General features: G+C 30.7%; 1 protein-coding gene across 1 annotated transcript in view; it reads left to right on the forward strand.

Moving 5' to 3' along the window:
• Positions 1-22,689, forward strand: part of LOC148280148 (uncharacterized) — a 385,000-nt gene that overhangs the window by 313,494 nt on the left and 48,817 nt on the right. The window contains 1 exon segment of the mRNA XM_088228832.1: positions 20,946-21,033. Coding sequence (XP_088084958.1) covers positions 20,946-21,033 — 88 coding nt within the window.

The following is a 22,689-nucleotide window of genomic DNA, read 5'->3' on the forward strand; positions in this document are numbered from 1 at the left end:
GATTTCCCTATCCACACATGATGGTGCATAGAGTACTGCATTGGTTAACCAAATGCTGCGTATCTCGATAATATGTTAAATGAAGGTAATGTGTTCAGTCTTACAAAACAAACCATCACACGTTTTCCCGTACGGACACATTCATACATTATTCCGACTTTTGACATGTCCGTCTTCAAGTACATGTTGAATTTGGTAATTCCATGTCTTTTTTGGTCTTTCTCGTTTTCTGCGTCCACCGACGTTCGCATCGTAAATCTTTTGGCCGTTCATTCGCTCTTCATGTCCAAATCAACGCGGAACTACTTTCTTGATTTTGTCGATAATGCTTATCTAAGCCTTAAATAATAAACGGATCTGGACATTTGCGCACCTATCGTACATAGTTTGACCAAACATTTGCCTGAAAGATAGCATTTTGGCAGCATTCGGCCTACTTTCATCCTTATTTTTACAATTCCATACTTCACTTCTAAAATTAGAAGTCGACTCCAGGACTCCACCATGAACGACTAATTTCATCTCCTGCGACAAACATTTATTTTAATCACAATGTACCAACATGTAACCTTTTACTCTACTACACACCGATGGAACGCCATATGCGTCTATCTTGACATACGGACATTTCTAGCTTCTTCCACACACATACATCCACTTTGTCTTACATGCTCTTCTATTGTGTCCGCTTTTGATGGTTTATCTGATAATGCCACGTTTTTCTTGGTCATCCTCGTCTACGTTACCATTCGTTCTCGCCTTATATCATCATCATTCCATGTCTCCTTTTAGTTGGAGCATATGGTGTCCACGAAGATCCTCCAGGCACCTCTGTAGTCTCCCAAGTCAGGTTCGCGTCTCGTATATCTGACATGAACTGCCGACAAACAGTCAGCAGAAGACGTCCAGGACGTCGAGAACCTGATGCCTTGTAAAGCAGGCAAGCGTGGTCAAGGCTCTCGGGAGGCATCCGCAGTACATGGCAAAGCGAACCGTATCGCCTTCGCTTGATGACAGTTATCACCGGAGTTTGCAGCGTCCGTTCTCTTATTACTTCATTCCGCAAAAAGTCAAACCGCCGCACATCCGTGATTCTTATTATCAGAGACACCTATTCTCAAAACTAGATATTTTGATGTTTTGGGCCCTAGTGAGATGCCACGATTCGCATCCACAGAGGAAAATAGGTGTTATGCAGGCGTTATATACTCGGCGTTATATACTGGATATTTACTCACGGAAAACCAAATTCACTGATTAAATATCCAATCTCCAGACAGCCTTTATACTGTTGAATGTGGCGCCTGCTATTCCTAGCCGCACTCAGTTCTTTTTAAAAGCTGCCATTTTCTGTTACATATTCTCCCAGGTATTTGAAACTCTCGCCCCTTTCGATTACTTGGTTTGCAGAGTCAGGGGATTTTGGGCAGCAAGGCATGAAGTATGGTACGCAGTACATGGGTTCTGGCAATATATATATTATATATAAATATATATACATATATGTTTTACCAGTCTTTCTTCATCCATAAGTTCTACACGACCAAACCATCTAAGTGAGTTTTTCACCACTATTTTATAATATATTATATTATTTTAACCTGATGACGGTTGTATTTGAATTGTATTTCCGAAGTTGCATAGGTTACATCTACATACACTAATTAACACCGCAATAGATCTAGGATAAAAATGCCTACACTTTAAAATTACTTTTGCTAAGTGAGATCTGCAATTATGGTATTACCTGTTTATTAGAATGCGCCGTCCACTTTTCCTAAATCACTTAAGTTAAGCAGTTCTTGCGGATTTTATTTTATAAGACTCGCAACAGAGATCTATCAAAACGCTAGAGCGTTAGGTAAAGTAATTTCTATGGAAACTCTTTTTCTGATCTTAAAAAAGGCGGTGCACGGTGACTTTCTCTCTGTTTCTGCCACTTCTGACAATGGATATTGGGAGATTACGAAATATTCGGAAGTTGGCGGAGATTTTGTCTTGAAATGTCGATCTGTTTTAACATTTCGAATAGATTAAACAGTACTGAGATGGATTATCCGTTGAGAAATACAATGACCTGTGGGATGACCCTTGATTGAAATTCAAACGTTTCAAAGGAAAGTAAAATTCTTGATTGCTTTGATTAACTTATAAACACCTTTCATACTTTGCACTCAAAATGACGTTATCCTTACGATAAGGCTGGATAATTGCCAAAAAAAATTCAGTTCTGTGTGTCCGCCAGGGGCGAACCGTGTATAGAAGCGATTATGCGCAGCTTATCATTATATTTGACTAACCATAATAATGTTTTATTGTAAATTTATTTACATGAAAACAAATAAATAAATTACATTTATTTTAAATCATTTCCACCGTTTGTATTTTTATCCTAATATAAATATAAATTTTAATAAAGCGCACCCAACGCTTGCGGTGAGCCAAGAAACTAGCTGATTATTCCAGCTTATTTTTTCACAAAAATAAGTATACTATATTTTGAATGTATCAATCCCAGTGCGGGTTTTTTCTCCTTAATTAAACTTGCAGATTACACAAATTATTTGAAGATTCTTTATTTGGAAAACAGTATTTCAAACATTGTTTCTTATGTGCTATTTTTCTTTGAGGTGGTACTTTTGACATAAGACCATAATTACTTTCATGCGTAGTATTACGGGATATATAGCGCTCGACGCGGCCGTTTTTAGCCTTATGAATTTCTAGAACAATTCGGCCTGTTGACATTTCAATCGAATACCTAATATCGACTGAATTCATAGTAGTATTTTTTATTTATTTTTTAATGAATTATGAATTAAAGTAATAGATAATTTATAACGAAGTTACATCGTTTGAGTTAATTTCACGAATGAGAGTTGTTGTATTACACAGAACCACAGAAAAATATCAATATATAGTAAATATTACTTACATCATATTATGTACCTCCTATAAAGGTACAAATTTATATTTTTTTATAGCTTACCCGTAAATAAAATCACCATTCGCCACTGGTGTCCGCCTACCATAAGTCCTGGGTTTGATTCCTGGCAGGGTTGGAACCTCGACTATTGATTTCAAAGGTTTTCAAATTTTTGCTATTTTTTCTCCCTTCATTTATATTTTTGCGAAACATATTCGATAAATATATCTGAAAGGTATTTTGCCACATCAAATCCCTTCCTTAGAATGGGCATTTGACTATAAAGATTGCAACCTTAGGCATATCAATATTTCTGGCTTGTTAAACCCTTTAAACCTATATTGTGCATATTCCTAGAACAAGAAAAATTTGTCGCAGTGCTTATGTGCCATTTTGTCTCATTAATACATATGTATATTTTAATTTAATTAATAAAATGGTGGTTCTCTACTACAATATTTCATTGTTGCTGGACTGACACCTGAACCGTAAGACTGATCACCTAATCTTTACGTAACAGATGATAGAGATATTTTTCATTTGATGTTCCAATGCACTACTTAGGGCACCACTGGATACTGAAAGTGAAATTATGATTATGAATATATTATTATTTGTTTTATATTGATGCAACTGTGCATATACATTAAAATACCAACTTGTAATTTTTTTACGTTGCGTTGGGATGTATTTATTACCTACTTATTTATGTATATATTTGGGTTAGAAGATAAAAGATAATTTGAAATAGGTACGCCACATTCAAATAGTAAATTATTTCTAGATCTTAAAAAAATTCAAGCAATCTTTTGCTATCTATTTTCTTTGGAAACTTGCCTACCCGTGTCTTCTACAAAACTTATGTTTGAGATATTTCATCTCGATATTTTTTGTGTTTTCTTTTGCATATGAGATTCTAATTCAAACAATCTTTTGCTATCTATTTTCTATAGAAGCTCGGCCACCTGTGTCATCCACGAAACTTGTGTTTGAGATATTTCACCTCGAAATTTCTTGTGTTTTCTTTTGCGTATGAGAGTTCTATTGCAGTATATATATATGAAATCATGAATATATTTTTGCGGTATACTGCAACTCGGGTGCATCGATCAAAAATGCAACCACTAATCAATGGCCTCCATTTGCAATCATTCGTCAGGAGTGCCTTATAAAATGTAATTGAAACATTGTATTGATAAACCACAGTCCCATTTCTAGTCTGGCAAGCAAATGTTATGCTTCTATTATCATATTTGTGCACGTCTGATCAAGAAAGGAATGCAATTGCGCTTAAAGTAACGTAATTCAATTACTGCCCGTACTCATCATGCGAGTACGCAAACGGACGTCATTATTGTTTAGTAATAATGTTTTTAAAAATCTTTGAAAATTGCTTGATAAGTTTTTTCTATTGTTTTTCAATCATTGTTTCATTTTGTCAGTAATTTCTTTAATTTAATTTTGAAAGAAACAAATAATTAGGTATAATATTCGATCATTCATTTAATATATAGGTATATAGGTACTTACTCTAAACGTTCGAATTGATTTGTGTTTGTCTTGAATTTTTATTTCTACATATGTATAATATAGGCGAAAGACCTTTTGTCGCACAAGATTATTTTTTTCGCTTATAAAATATAATTACATTTTAAAACTTTGGAAAAACATACGCAAAAATTCATCTTAGTTTATTAATATGATACTCGTAGTAACGCCTTTAAATATTTTTTTTCTGCAAATCAATGCTAATTTTTTTCGCATTCTTCTTGAGATTTCCAAAACTATGAGTGGTAAATCTAAAATAATAATAAATCACAAACAGACAAAGCTGTATTGGAGGATAAATATGCAGAAAGGGGGGTTTATTTATAATAGCAGGAGCAAAGTTCGAGGACTCGAAATATTGAACCCACATATTAAAAGGTCCATGGACAAGTATTGCACTGAAGATAAGGTTTGTTTTGCATTGACTCGCGAAACCCACACAAGTTATCAGCGGCGTGCAATAACTTTATTCATACAGTAGACAAATCTTTTTTTTTCTGGATAAATGTTCTGTTGATTAAAAAAAAAATACTTAGAACCTTGGATACACCTAGGGCACTCATAAATATATTATGTAAGCTCTGATAATATCATTGTATACATATACATATTTAATTAATACATCATTTAACATATTGTCTGCATTTTTAATATACATTTTTTCTACTTCTTAAACTATTTTTTCCATACCATGATATATGGTTTACTGCGTTACACGTTAACGTTGCGTTACTTTTTTTTAAACGGGGGTTTGATTTTAACCCTTTCCCTGGTATTATGATAATTTTTAGTCGAATTTGTTTTTCAAGTGTTTTAGTATTTTTGATAATTTTAACAGAGGCCGCTGAATTTTATTGAAAAAGCAATTGTGAACATTTTTTTTTCTTTCATGAAAACAAAATTATTTTGGTTTTTACGATTTACACAAATATTTCAATTTTTGTGGCCATTTTTAACGAGTTGAAAATAACTCTCTATTACGAAATGGAGATCAAGTTGTGGTAGAGCGGGGTGCAATGCTCGGACCTTCTTTCGCGAGTCCACGATACTAGCCACAGGACCACAAGGCAATTTTATGAAAGTTGCTGTGAGAAAGAAATTGTGAAAGAATTTAGAACAATTAATTGTTTACCTGTGTACTCAGGTAGATATGATCTAAAACGTTGTAGGGGCCAGAGATTGAAGGGCGAGAACATTTTTTTGTTGTCTAATCGACCTATAAAAAGACCTATAAAAGGTCCAATAGACCTATAAAAGGGCGCGCAACACGTCACTCGCCCTTCTCTGCTTCATCATCATTCAGATCTACTTCATAGATTTTTTTTTGTTTAATTTCTGAAATCACTGCATAATTGTGTGTTTAATAAACCTTAATTATGTGTAACTTCAAATCTTTTATTTGATTTATTTCTTGAGATAAAATCTGTTTATTAATATTTTTACATGAATAGCTAACCTCTACAAACTGGTTGAGTATATAATAGGGAAATATCTTTTTTTTAACGTTTTTAAAGTAAAAGGTCTATGAAACACTATCCAGTAAAAAAATCCTTTTTTACTAATTATTAGTAACATAAAAAAAAATTTAAATTTGTAATTTTGATCGTTTTAATTTGTTTAGAACAATGTCAGAAATCTTGACGTCATAACCATCAAAGCCAAACATGTCGCGTTTTTCTAGTAACATTATTTTTATTCAATTTCTTTTTTACATTTATATATGAAAACATTTCTCCGCAAAATCCATGTTGATTTTGAAAATACAATTAATTATTCTAAATTAATTTGATATATTTTTATCGGTAATCGTAGTATGTGATATTTCCCTATTAATATATCTATATGCATTTACAATGGAATAGTTAATTTATAAACCAAGAATTAATACTCGTCACCATTATTATCATTCCTTTAACCGCACCTAATGGTACATAGGGCATTGCATTGACACATCAAATGCATTCGTCACATGAAAGTAAGATGATTAGTCGAGACAGTGCATTTCAAATAAATAGTTCATGTTACCAGGAATTGATCCGGCACCTCATGGGGTAGACAAAGGCTTTAAATATTAAACTTTAAGGCGGTCTGTACATATCCGTGTATGTACCAGGGGCAAACCGTGTATATAAGCGATTATGCACAGCTAACCATTATATTTGACTAACCATAATAATGTTTTATTATAACTTTATTTACAGAAAAACAAATAAATAATTTACATTTATTTTAAATCATTTCCACAATCAATATAAATTTTAATAAAGCACGCCCAGCGCCTGCGGTGAGCCAAGAAACTAGCCGATTATTCCAGCTTATTTTTTCATACAAATAAGAATACTATATTTTGAATGTATGTGCGGGTTTTTTCTCCTAGATTAAATTTGCAGATTACACAAATTATTTGAAGATTCTTGATTTGGAAAACAGTATTTCAAACATTGTTTCTTAAGGACTATTTTTCTTTGAGATGGTACTTTTGACATAGAACCATAATTACTTTCATGCGCCATATTTCAGGACATATAGCACTCCACGCGGTCGTTTTTAGCACCAGTAATTACTAGAACAATGCCAGAACGGCTAGTTGACATTTTAATTGAATACCTAATATCGACTGAATTCATAGTGGTATTTTTTATTCATTTTTTGATGAATTATTTATTAAAGTAATGGATAATATATCTATATAATATAATATATCACAAAGTTACATAGTTTGAGTTGATTTCATGGTTGAGAGTTGTTGTATCACACAGAACCACAGAAAAATATCAATTTATAGTATATATTACTTACATTATATTATGTACCTACTATGTAGGTATAAATATATGATATTTTTTACAGCTTACCTGTAAATAAAATCACCATTCGCACTGGTATGTACGTATATGTATACATTTAACACCCTGGTAGTTACAGCAAGCGCGCCCCTGTTATGTACTCCCGGTACACACTGTACGTAGGTAATAATGTGATAATGTATCAGCCACACACACACACGACGTTTACGTGTAGGGAGATTTATTACATTCCTTGAACTGGGAAATTATGGAACAAATCTCAAGAAATACTCTTGTGGTGAAGGATCAATTTCGATAATGATTGCGCGGTAATCGAATAAAACTGCAAAGGTGTCTATTGTCGGCCAATCTAGCCAATTATATTTATCCATTTTGTAAAAACCTCTTTCGTAATAATAACCATTACTTATTTATTTAATACAATATGCCAGTCTAAACAAAATGAAGGTCAAGTGCAATCACAAGTTACAAATACAAACCTACTAAAATCTTTTGTCGGCGATTTAAATTAAAATAATGTATGGAAGAAGTCAATTAACTCATTTGTGGGTGCTGAATAAAAAAAATATTTAAATTTTTTACCATGTACATTTTCATTATTTTTATGAAGTATATGTTACATTTTGGAAATGGTTGAAAAATAATCAGCTTTCCGACCAGCCATTTCTTTTTATCAATCAATTTTTAATACGTAGGTATCAATATTCAAATTAAAAAGAAAATTGTTACCTCAATTACGTGTTAAGCAGTATTCAGCGAAAAAACTAAATTAATCGCTATCCTACGAGAGGAGCTGCATATTTCAAACTCCTAAAAACAAGAATCAAGGCAACTCAGAACAATCTGTACCATAAAGAAATTAAGATGTTTTATGAGTTGCCGAAAGAGATAAGGGATGCTGAGCCTATCGCGTCGATTTATGGGGTGGCGATTGTTTTCGTTAAAAATAATTATCTTATATCTAGAATGTCATCAGAATGAGTTAAAATTAACAACATTTTTCATTCACTCTTATAAAAATTTTACTTCAGAAATAACTATAGTAAATAACATGAATCAGCTAGGGAATTTCTAGATCAAATACATTACACACATGACATTAATTTTCATGCTAATGGGGTTAAAAGAAATTCAATCAAAATATTTTAATAATTCAACCTCGATTTTTTTTTCCAATTCACGTTTCACTTTGCTTGCTTATGTTAGTAACTACCTTTTCAATGTTAATTTATTTAATTTTACAAGAAGATGCAGGTGCTTAGTAAAAACAAATCATTATGAGTTAAAAGTGTAATAGAAAACAAGATATAAGTATTTTCGCAATACAAAATTATTTTAAACAATTATTTTCGTATTGAAATCCACCTTGAAACGGTAATGTTTGTTTTTTTAATATCTGTGATCCAAAGATTCTGTTCAAAACACATTCACTAATAGCATGTTTAATGTTAAGTATCCCTTACTATTTTTTATTCAATCTTTACAAATGGATTTTTTATTTATCTGATAGATTTGTTGGGCTAAGAACATGATGCGACTATGGTTTATTCTGCCAAGGAGGACTGTGATTTTATTTCACTTGTGACAGATATTAATGTGGGTATTATCAGTACAAATTATTTTTAGCAGCATGTTACTCGGTCAGCATAATCCTCTTATTAATATGCATTTTACGTAATAAATAAATCAAGGAGATATATCAGCTACCAATTAATGTTGGACACTGTTATCTTAGAATCTGAATTACTTATTTTTTTAATAAACCAGATGTTATTACAAAAACAGTTACAAATTAAAATAGGCTGAGCTTTGTTTAGTAAAGAATACATAAAATAGGTCTGTCTGTGTCCAGCAAATTCAAATAAAAACAGTTTGTATTATACATATTTTTTATTATATGGTTATAAGTAAATGTATTTACTAAGCTTTAAGCTTTTGATTTTTCATCTTTTGAATCCATATAAAAACTTAATTTATAATTACATCTGGGCCACGATTACAGTAGGGAGTAAACAGAGTTATCTTCAATTGTCTATAAAATAAAATCGAATTTTTGGTACGAAAATGTCTGATTTTTCAAATTTTTTTTCGAAACATATTCAACTACAGGTTTAGAAAGAAGAAACATATTTTTTTTTTATACAAGTTCACACATTTTCACACAGAAAATTTGATTTTAATTTATAGATAGATAACTCTGTTAACTTCCCATTGTAAATGAGGTCATGATGTCGGCAGTTTACAAAAAATATCTGGGTAAATTTTATTTGCAAATATTTAATTTTACAAAGAATAATTCTAAAATGTTTCGTTTCCTAATGATTTTCCGCATAGGTTAAATATTTTTTTAAAGATTAGATCACGTTAAAAAACTCAATTAACTCTGCAATAAAAAGTAATTAAATATATTATAACAATCGTCTTTATTTAAAATGTTTTGTTTGAGGTATAAATATCTGTTTTTTTTTTCTCAAATAAACTACATGAAATATGCTATAATACATTTTTCCGATAATTTCATTTTCACTTGCATTAAAAATACTATTAATCAAAAGAAAGTACTCGCGTATTAAAGAATGATAAACATCTGAATTTTAGACGCGAAATAAAACAAGATTTAAAGTTGATACCAATGCCGGTGGTCAACTCGTTTGAGTGTGATTTGGGTTCCATCATCTTACCGAGTGCCGGTTGAAGTATATGGAAAGACTTGTGCACAATAAAAGAGTCACCTGAGCCACACTCAAGATACCCGGGGGATTAAGTTACTTAACAATTTATTTTTAGTGTCTGAATATTATATCACCGCCATGTTTAAGTGCTTCACATAGCCATGTTTAATAATTATGTTTTAATCGTCTGCTTGCAAAACACGTTTCATCCGATTCACTCGCAAAAACCCACTAAACAATGATATTTTTTCAAAAATATTTTGTATGGATATGGGCACTTGCAATACTTGACACTTGCAACTCCAGGTGTCAGGCCTACTAACGCAGAAGCACAACACGTCGCCAACAACTGAAAATTTTAATTCAGACTCTCTCCGCCCAGGGGTGCTATTATGGATATGGTAGAGGAGAAAGAAATTTTGGGATTTTTTTTGCATGCGAATACTTTTTGATTCAAATTCGGCCACACTGATGATTATACATAAAATGGTATGATTTAAATTGTTTAAAAAATATGAAAAATGAATATGGTTTGGTCAAATCGACCTAATTAAGTGTGTTAATGCCCTAAATGTTTTCATATTTATTTGACGTTTGATCATCAGTGCGGCCATATATGAAGCAAAGAGTTAACGCTCGCAATAAATAAAAATTTCTAAATAAATCACTATTTAGGGAAGATTTTATCGTTTTTTTTTTTTTCATGCAAATACATACATATTACAAAAAAATACGATAATAACGTATCCCAAACTCTATGAGGCCCAGGGCTCAGTGTTATACAACATAATCGAATGTGGAAGCACGTACATAATTAAATAATAGCAACAATAAAATATTATTACATAAACATACATATATTTCAAAGGGCATCTAAACAACCCGCTTAATAGTATATAAAGTCTCCTGCAATGGTCTCTTCCCTTAGACAAAATTCAGACTTGTACACTCCTCCTGAAAAGGCTTTTGTTTTGGAGAACCTAATATGTTCATCCGGGACATTGAACACTCTTGGAGCCACGAAAGATAAATTCCTCTGAGCAAACGTCGTACGTGTTTTTGGAACTAAATCATTCAAATTACAGGAAAACCTCGTACGAGCATTCTGCTGGGATCTACTCTTGTAGCCACATGACCAGAAATGTGTCAATGACTCTTTGTAAAAAATCTTATGTCCAGTACCTTCATGAATTGGAACAATGTTAAAGATGGAAAAGTGGAGGGACAACGCAGCATCACTCTTAGTATTAATTTTTGCACGTTCATTAGAGGGTTCATGATAGACGCAGTGCAACCTCCCCAGCCCACTATACCATAGGTTGCAACTGACTGGAAAAGAGCAAAATATACAGTTGTGAGAATGCCAAGCAGAATACATGACACAATTTTCTCAATCTAGAACCCAGCGATTGGACACGAACCTCCCATCGTAGATTTTTGTCATTAATCCAGATATTTAATGTATTCAACTGGTTATAAAACTGGTTAAAAAATAAAAAAAATAGAAGAAGAGAAGATTTAGAAACCACCCCAATATTTTGATTGTCTTCGAAACAACGTTGTTAATTACTTTCAACTTTCAACATTTAACGTTACCTAATTTCATTTATCAAGGTTAGGTTCAGCCAGGATTATTCATGGATGTGTCCACGATAACAAGCGCTAATTTCAACCCTTAAGACATTTTATCGGGGTATACATATATATCAGCAAAAAAGGAAAACCATTTAAAATAGGAATATGAAAGTTACAATCCGACTTAATATTTTTCATTTGTGCCATAAAATTAAGATGATCAGTCTCACGCTTCCGGTGTCAGTCCAGCGACAGTAAAATATTTTAGTGTAAAACCAATATTTCACGTCGATCCTTCTAGGCATTGAACCTAGGGCACAAGCACAGTAGGCAAACATACCAACCGCTACAATGCGAGATGGATTTATCATCACTTGATTTTCTTCTTTAGAATTTTTACCTAAAAGTAGCAATCAAGCCGACAATACTCGCCCAGGATTCTAGTTTTTCTTTACTTACTGAAAAACTCTTGTATTTTTCATCCCTTCGGAAACTACATAACATAGTTTTATTACATTACATGGTCGCATTCAATGAAAGTTACATTACATATCTATTTATTCATTATTTATTTCATAAAATACGAATCTTTCAAATTAATATGGATAAACCGTGCTGCGGATACTTTAGAAAATCCTTTTTTTACATTCGAGAATACATAATATACAGATAGAAAATTAGAAAATACAAAAACTGTATTAACCACAGTTTTAAAACAAATAATGGATATTTAATCTCTCTCTGTATATCTATATGATGTCGTTTATATTACAATTTTTTATTTTTTTAAATATTTTTAGTATATTTGGATTTACGTTTATTGGCGACAGAGACACAGTTTATAGTGACACCATAAAGAACGACCCAAGCCTGTGAACTTGCCTCGACTCGATAGAAAATCCGAATTTAGTCGGGGAACTTACAATGCATTCATAAACATACATACACATACATACACACATACATATATTCACACATACATATACATGTATATATACATATACATATACAAATACATAAATCAAAATTAAAAACACAAAAACGTTTACAATATTTGAGTTCGTCCAAATGTTTGTAGACAAAATACTGTATTTCGCCCCCTCGGAAGTCATTAAGATCAACAAATTACAACAAGGATGGAGAAAACCTTAAAGTAGGGAATATGGAAGTCTAGGCATTTACAGGGTTTTTGACCTGTCATCGGCTTCCAACAAAACGAATCAACAAAAACATTTATTTAAATTTTGCAGTGTAGCAGATATGACATCAAAATTGGCTCGTCAGAATGACACAATCCATTTTTTTTACTTTTTCCTACCTCCAAATAATAATGAAACTAATATTTTTGCAATATATTATTGCATTTACCCAAAATGTGTTACTTTAACATCTTTCAAGGCTCACAATTTGATTTACGTGTTTCGAACTTATTTATCATTTTCAGAAGGTCGTTTTCACCGCGTTTTCTTTAAAATACACATTTTAATGAAATTGTGAAACAAATAGCGTAATGCTGTTAAAGGCTTATGACATGTCATTTAACTTACGTCTTTTATTATCATCATAATCATGTTTATTTTTTAATAAGACAAATGAGATATTTCATAATGTTAATGAAACATAATTTAAAAAAAGAAATTACGTGTCTTAAATAGCCTTTTAATTCTTCGAAGAAATACGGGTTTTTAAAAGCATTTGCCTAAGAATTATTTATTATCTATGATTATTAATTTATTCATCGCAACTTGTTATTTTTAACTATACAAATAGCATATTTAATGCCTTTGTAGTCTAGAATTCAGTTTATTTATTAAAAAATAATTTAGCGGTTTGGTGAAAAAAAAAATATTTTAAAAAGTGGTTGTCTAAGAAAGCTATTGAAAACCACTATTAGATGTTATTCATTATTTTGTTATCAGGTGCAAAATTTAGCATCGTAACTGCCCAAGGTCGTTAGTGCCAAAAAAATACGAAGTCATTCAAAAACTAATTATTTTTTAATGCAAAAGATAAAATGCCATTTCGAAACTAGAAATAATAAAATCTTAACTAAGAAAATATTTTCACCAAAATGGTTACCTTATTAATCATTTGTGTGCATGATTTTTTTTAAAGTTTTTTTTTGTAACATCATTAATGTTACACAGAAATCCATTTTTTTTTAATAATTCAAAATACAGTATAAATATGAAAGTATACCTACGACAAGTCCTTTTACAGATTTATTTATGTGCGATAAAAATAAATTATTTAATAATATTTAAGGTTATTGCAGACTCTTATACAAGGATGAAAATATGCCCTTTAATAATTATCAATAAACATATCTTTTCAGGTATTCTATAAGTAACTATTATTTTTTAATTAATGACATTTTCAAAAATTTTAATATTGAAGTCATGATCCGATCTCAGAATATGAAAGGAATTTTTTTTAATGAGTTTTTGTACAGTTGATGCAATATTTTGAGTTTGTCCAAATTGTTGTAGACAAGGACTGAATTCAACTCGCTGGGTAGCTTTTAATATTAACATATTACAACAGAGATAAAAAACATTTTAGAGAAGTAATAGAGAAGTCCAGGCATATACAGGGCTTATGAACTGTCATTGGCTGGTTTAAGTGACCATTTTACATTCTGTGTAACATGGATGTCTCAGCATTTAGTCCTTGTCTACAAAACTTTGGACTCTGAACATTGTTGTGATGTTGTATATGTGATGTAATAATATAAGCGTTGTACAAGGACTATGATATTCTGTGCAACTTTTGTTACACTTTATATTATTTTATGAAATCATATTATAAAGAAATGTATTACGTTAATATTTTGTTGACTTTATCGTGAGTGAGAATTCATTTTTAATTAAAAGCAATAAAAAAAACAGTATGGTTTTAATAGCGCGAATTTTTGTACATCCAACACGTATCATTCATTCCCATTAAAATTTAAAAGCATCAACTTTAACATATTACAACAGAGATAAAGAACACTTTAGAGAGGTTATATGATAAAATGTAAATGTAGGTAATATGTTCTTCATCTTAGTTGTAATATATTAACAATAGTACAAGCATTATGCAAATGTTCAAATTTGTAAGTAAAAATTCTGTGGCTTGGATCTAGAAGGGCCAATGTCAGTTTTTTTTTTAAATTGCCACCTTTTCTAGGGGGTCGATTTCAATTTAAAAACTTTTAAAGTTTATTATGTGATATGTGTTGAAATGTTTTTTTTAAATATTTTTTAACCAGCAAAACGTCAAACAGTTCATTATAACGCTACCGAATGGCTTTTCTAACGTCCTAATTGACAGTTATAAGTTTAACTGGAATGGTATAGTCAAGAACTTAATAAAAGAAGATCCACAAAAACATATAATCTCATTAAAACAGGATTTACATAAATTTTTGTATTCACCCCGTAACACTTTGTAAAAAGGTCCTTCAGAAAAAAATACATAAATTCAATTACTATTATACAATTTTAAAGTTTCTATCTTTACCTACTGTTTTTGTATAAATACATTTAATTTTGTAATAAAGATATCAGTATCGGAGATATTTTGTTAAAGTCTAAATCTGTGGATGTAAGTAAAATTCGTATTTTATAATTCCCACAAAAACTGCCATTCCATTAGTCACGCCTCTAATACGTAACGATTCATGTTTATTTGTTCCTGACCATTCAAATTTGTTTAGAACATTGTCACAAATCTTGACGTCATTACTATTACGGCCAAACATGTCTCGTTTTTCTAGTAACGTTTTTTTTATTTTTTATAAATGTCAATACATAAAAACATTTCTCCACAATATCCATATTGATTTCGAAAATACAATTAATTATTCCAAATCCATTTTATATATTCTTATCGGTATTCGTTGTATGTGATATTTCCCTATTACGACCTAATAAATATTTTGAACAAATGGTTTGGTTTTTGATCGGCCGGCGTGGGAAATAACTATTATTGAGCTTGCTCAGTATGTGAGTTTCGTTTTAATTCAATAATTCATGACGAAAAACTGTCCATTTGTCATATTACGGAGGTATCGGTATTCCACCCAGTTCATGAACCTCTTTAGATGTGTCCAAAAGTTATTTCTGTCCGCGATTTATTAAAGCATGGAACTAATGGATATACCCGTTCAAGTACAATTTGCAGGGTTTAACTGACTGTAGTGATGGGAATAACCGGTTACTATAATGAGCTTATTTTTGATGATTTGTCATTACAATCTGTCACATCCCTAAACAAATAACTCATAAAAAACGGGTATACCTACATATTTTTCGCTAAGCATTGTTATTTTTTAACGGCTTTACAATAAAAGTTAGCTTCAATCAATTTATTATTTATGTTTAAAACACTAATTTTGAGGTCAAATATTTTAACTGATAAGAGTAAATATTGGCATATAACTACTTACCGAGTACTTAGCGATACTTCTACCGGTCTCTTCATCAGGACAGTCACTACACCAGCATGCAAATACTAAAATACACTTTCACTTTTACCATCACCGTAGTAAACATTGTATTTAGGGAAAAATACATGGATTACATGGGGAGTTATAGGAGACGCAAATACCACCGCGTCCGAACATGTACTAAAAATTAAATTGATAATATTTAGTGGTATGTTGGGGAATTTGTTGGAGATTGGGAAGGTAAAAGGGTAGGAGGTTGAAACCCGATTGGTTATTTTTTAAATCTTACATACAAATAAAAAAAGGTTAAAAGTAAATAATATGGAAATATTTTACATTAGGAAAGCTTTAAAAAATAATGTTCCTTCAATCAATAATCGAACAAACTTCCAATCTAGTTCTTTATACGATGTTCCACTGTAATAGTCACCCTATTTAACCTATTAAGCTTACCTCCTACCCCCATCCCCTCTACGTTTTTTTTAAATTCTCAAACAACAGAATATTTTCATAATTTAATCAGTGCATGATTGTCCTAATCAGTGCATGTGCTTATTAAAATGCATGTCGTGTTGGTTTTATATTTTTGTGCAACAACTTTGGTGTAAGTAGGTTTTGCATGTTTATTTATTTATTTTATTTATAATCATATTATTGTACATACACAAAATTATAATTTATACAAAGTTGCTTAGACTGTCTAACTAGGGTTATTTACCCCGTTCTAAGACAGTCGAAAAATACAAAAAAACAGTTATAAAGATAGAAGACAAAGTGAAAATGTAGTAAAAAACGAAGCAAAAAAAAAGTTAAAACAAAGTAATAAATTTAGTGAAAACATATTAAAAAACATAAAAAATATATAAATGTGTAAATTAAAATATTTTAAAACACAGTAAAATGCGAAATAAAAACAGAATACATAGTAAGAAACATATTTAAAGTCATAGTAAAAAAATTAATGTATGTGTATGGCAAAAAGCATATTTAAAAAAACAGCAAAATACCGAGTAGAAAGGGGAAAAAAACATATTAAAAAATAAATTAAAAAGTCACTTGGATCCTAAAAAATTAAATCAGTAATAAACTAAAAATATATTTTAACAATTTTAATTAATATATATTTTTAGTTTCTGTTTGTATAGTGACTGTCCTGACGAAGAGACGGGTACCTCTCGAAACCGGTAGACATAAATCAGCACGTAGTTTTGTACTAATATTTACTGATATTAGTTATTCTGGCATTAAATTGTGTTACTTTATCGGACAATTAAAAAACAAGTTATTTTTATTGTTTGGCCTCCATGTACTCGAACATAAAGTTATCTTTTTATTTATCCTGTCCATACTTGCTGTATTTATGTTTAAAATTTCATGGTCTTTTTTTTTTTATTTTGGTAAATCATATTAGTTGATTCGTTAGCATATACATAATTGGACAAACACTCGACAAAGTACTTAGAAAAACGTCATAAAAAATATAACAAATGGCCAAAAAGGACTTTTGCTCACGCATTATTTACAGCAGGCGTTCAAATCATTAGGGACAGTATAAATTTCCTGTAATTTTCAAGTTTATGGGAATGTAATGATTAAATAATTAGGTTTTTTACTATTTTTTTTTCCAAAGAAGTGGTTTATTTTTAATATAACAACAATATAATTTTGTGCTTAAGTGCTTAATGATCTAAATTTATTTTTCCTTAAAATTTGACAACGTTACCGAAAAACTTAAAATTAATCATTTAGCTCAAACAACCAACACTTTTCTCCAATTAACAGCCAAATGAGAAATAACTTACTTTTTCACAAAGTAACAGTATTGCTATAACTTTAAAGCAATAATAATTAAATAAGCAACTAAAGTACAGAAGAAAAGGGAAATAAAACGAATTCATTTGCTCAGAAAATGAATTTAAACTTGAAAATTACAAAAAAAGTGTACTATCCCCAATCATTTGGCTACCCCTGAATATTCGAAAAGTTGTGTTTTTTTTTATAAAACTATTATATTCAAATAATAAAGTTATGTTTTACGTAATCTTCTTATAAATTATGTCCTATTTAATTAAATAACTAATAAATTCAATAAACTTAACAATTCAACAATTCAACTTCAAATTTCAATACAAATGAAGTAATGAATAGTATGCTATTCTTTTTTAATTTTCAATAAATCTCTTATCCGCGCGTAATGGTACAAAAAGCACACGTAGGTATATCGATTAATTTTGACAAATAAAGGTAAGATGATTAGTATTACGCTTCAGGTCCATGGACTATTAAATATTGCATCATCAAAACTTCTTTTTCAATCAATAATTCATGTCAATCAAGTCGGAGATTGAACCCAACACCTCTTGCATGATAGACAAACGCGCTGACCACTTAGCCAAGAAGCAGATTTTTTTTTAGTTAGTTTTTATTTGTAGTCAGATATTTTTTATTATTATTATTTTTGCCTTAACTCACCATGGATTTTCTAGCAAGTCGGGGCGGGGCCCAGGTACGAGTCGTTCTTGATTGTGTCACTATATACTGTGTCTCTGTCCCCAATAAATGTATGTAAAATGTTATTAACTCTTAAAAGACTGCGCTAAAAAATCATTCAGTAACGGTGCCGTGTTCGTTGTGTTACATTAAGCAAAAGACGAAATATTCTGAAGTTTAGATATTTAAAAAAAACATTGACATATTTACGAGATTCATTTTTTATAATGTATAAAAATAATTATATAAATATCGTAATAAATCAAAAATCATAATTACGCCGGTCATGTAACTAGCGAACACTCCTTCGCACTGCAGATAATCGAATGATTTGAACAAATGAAAAAAAACACATACGACTGATGTTTTTCTTGTCTTATGCATGATACATATATCGATCGTGCTATCTAGATATTGTTGTCCCTTTCACAAAAAAACCGGTCATAGAACAGCGTGTCTGTCTTCCTTGTTATAAGTTCTATCCTTGTGCTCTTTCTTATAAAGTTAAACAGATTTATTATTGTCTTAACATCACTTTCATTCATTTATTTTTCTTCACATAGCAGGGATAAATATGTTTAATATTAAAACTCTGCACATTTTTACAAATTTTACTTTCCAAATCCGGTGTGAAAATGTCCATTTGAAGATTTCTAAAAATACAACTTCATCGTTTAAAAAAATAAGAGAGATATATAAAATATTTTATCCTGTGCATCCAAGAATAATGCGATTCGATTATTTACAATATCGATTATTCACAACACCATATGACGGACATAATTCATGTTATTTATAAACGGATTCCATCGCAAAGTCGTTTTCAGTGCAAACTTATCAATGCCTAATTCGGGTTATTCATTTCTCCAAATAAAAGAAAGGCAGGTCTCCTGCGAAGCTTTACTAATAAATATTTAGACCCTTCCTTTCTATACAACTCTTTGATTAATTATCTGGAGGTGAACTTGGCTCACATACCAATAATACACTTCTTCTTACAATGATGCTAAAAGTTTTGAAAAAGGTGTAATATTAAATATCAGCATATTTTAATTTTGAGTTATGTGGTAATCTTCCATCGAGTTGGGGGTTTATTATATTGGAACAATATGCCAATATATAGGATGTTTCGTTACGTCTTTTAAATTGGATAATCTCAACTAAATTTGAATTTTTAAAAGCAATTTTATAATTCTAAAGAGGCGTGGAAAAAGAAGATGGGTGTATTTGTTTTAGTATAGAAATATTTCATATAAATCTTTATTAAATATATTTTAGTGGTCAGCGCGTTTGCCTACGAAGTAAGATGTCTTGATTTCGATTCCTGCCATGGTTGACATTACATGTTTATTTAAAAAAGGTGTTTTTACACTAGGATTTTCAGTCACTGGACTGGTATCTAAAGCGCAAGACTGATCATCTTACATTCATGTTACAAATATGATCAAGATACACTGCGATTGGTGTCGCAATGCAGTGCCCTATGCACCATTACGTGCGGAAAGGGAATGGGTGGTGATGATATAAATAAAAGCCAGCGATACTTTAATTTAAGACTTTCGAAAAAACTAATAATACACTGAACTCGTCTCGATCCTGAGCCAGTCTAATCAGCGCTGTTGCATTCGGCACACGAAACACTGTCTAAGATTTCTGAGCCATGATGCTCTTTTACGTCTTTTACCACGTTTACCATCTATGTTTCCTTCTACAAGTTAAGTTGTGGGGCAAAGGTACTTCTTATTGCGAAATACGTGACCAAAATATAAAGCTTTTTTTCTTTTGATGGTAGACAGTAACTCTCCCTCTTTATTAATGATGTTTAAAATCGCTTCATTGGAGACGCGATCAGCCCATTAGATTCGCAGCATTCTTCTGCACAACCTTAGTTTGAAGGCTCACTTTTGTTTATCGTCAATATTTTGAGAGTCCAATCCTCCACTGTATAAGCAACACCGGCAATACATAGGCGTAAATTGCTCGCCATCTTGTGCTCAGACTCGGATCTCCGTTGCACCAGAGTCTCTGCATTTTGTAGAAGGTTTATCTCGTCATCTCAATTTTGATCTTTATCTCCGAATCCGGATTCTACTTCTCATTTAACGAGCATTATCAAGACTAAAAAACTTAAAGGGTATTGAAAAATTACGTACTCGGTCGTCAGCATTAAATCACAAATTAGATCATCAACGCCCGGTCCATATTTTATAGAACAACTAGACGAAAAGGTTAACGCAGAATGACATCACAAGTATAAATGAAAGTGGGCATTTAAAAAATGTCAATCTTAAAAAAAACACAATAGCGTTCTTTTTCTTTACAAGCATAAGACTAAATCATCGAAATCTTTCTTATCATACTGTGTTTAGGTATCTTACTATCTAATCAGCCAATGTAAATTTAAGCATTTAAAGTATTAACCATTATTAAAATATGCAATCAATAGTCCTTGATTATAAATAAATGTATGAACTAATGTATATTGTCTTCCACAGCCTGACTATGACGATATCGAGGAAGAAGCCAGAATGAATCACTTCCAGAGAGGCAAATCAGATAAGGGCAAGGATAATAAGAAATACGGTAAGACATTTTATAATTTCATTATATTTCATACGCACTGGGATCCCATATAAACGCGAACAACAGTTTGCATTACAAGCAGATAATTTTGACATTATCTCCTGTCAATTCAAACGTTTAATTTAATAATCAGCTCCAAATATTTTTTTTTAAATTATTAAATTAATATTTAAGTTTTTTTTACTGGAAAATATTGTTGACAATATAAATTTAAAATTACAAATGTTTTGTACATACATAGTTAAACATAACGTTTCTACATCTGTAATAGAGTGTAAACTCGTGTTTAGAGAGGGAGTTCGTTTTACATTCACGTATAGGTATATGTATATATAAATATATATTTGATTTTCTTTTCATTTTTACTATCTTAAACAGATTCTTTAAAATAAGATATTGTATTTTAAAAGATGCACAATTTTCTACCATATGAAGTTCAGAATAGGGTAGGTCTCATGAGTTTTTAAAATTTAATTTGAAATGTTTTAGTGTTTGATTTTTATTTTAAGATTTTTGTAAGGTTATTAAAGATTTTTTCCCAACACATGAATAATGATTTAAAGCTGCAGTTGTATTGCATCTGTGTACAGTTAAATCATTTGGAATTCTAGAGTTTCGAGAATTTTGTAAACAAGTGCTCTCCTAAATTCTTTTATTGTTGATTTGTACCTTAATTTTATATATTTCATTAACAGTGGTGTTTTTTGGTTAAATACACATTTTTTGAAAAATTCACACAATATATATTTATTTATTTTGTTCATTAACGCCCAAAAGGCATTTACAAAAAATAAAAATAAAATACTTGCTAACATACTAAAGAATAAACACAGAATATACAGAAAAAAATAAAATAATAATAATAACAAAGGTGTGCAAGAAAAAACATTAAGCATATAAACAAAAAATGCAAAGATATAAGCTTATGAAATAAATTCTGTAAAGCAAACAAAGTAAATTAAGTGTTACGGTAAGCAAGGAAAATAAATTTAAGTTAAATTAATAATCAAGCAAGCATATACTATCGCGAAAAAAGATGTATATATAAAATGCGTATTTGCCAATACGACAATGCAATTTGATATAATAGTAAAAAATAAAATATAAGTTTAAAGTAATAAAAATAAACGAGTAAGTATTTTTTTAAATTTATGGAATTGAATTGTCAATAATAGTTTGACGAGCAACTACAAATAAACTTGATATTGTGGACTTATAAGATAGTAAAGAATTGGACAGAATGTCTGCAGCCGTTCCATAAGTGTTACCTAACCTATGCAGTCCCGGTATCAATGAATTGTTTTGTTGGTTGGAAGAAGTACTGGAGCAATGAAACTATAAAGTACTCCTAGTGTTGACAGCAGGTACTCTAAATGTTGGTATGTACGTCAAAAAGAGAGTTTACAATTTTATACAGTTTAATGTGATCATTAATAGTTCTTCTTTCAGAAAGTGTTGTTAGGTTGAGCAGTTATATATCATGGTTTAATTCTGTAGATAAGAGTTGTTTGTGTCATTTTGCAGTTATCTGAGTAATTAATTAGGTATATATAAGAATTTCATATAAAACTGCATACAGACTTACCAGACATATTTAGACTTGTCTGACTAATAATCGAAGTATCGAACTATCGCAAAGTTCTTCTTCTTCTAGTT

Source organism: Micrasema longulum, unplaced genomic scaffold, assembly GCF_059751315.1.
Source record: "Micrasema longulum isolate JH-2025_06_02 unplaced genomic scaffold, ASM5975131v1 h1tg000611l, whole genome shotgun sequence".
NCBI classification, from domain to species: domain Eukaryota; kingdom Metazoa; phylum Arthropoda; class Insecta; order Trichoptera; family Brachycentridae; genus Micrasema; species Micrasema longulum.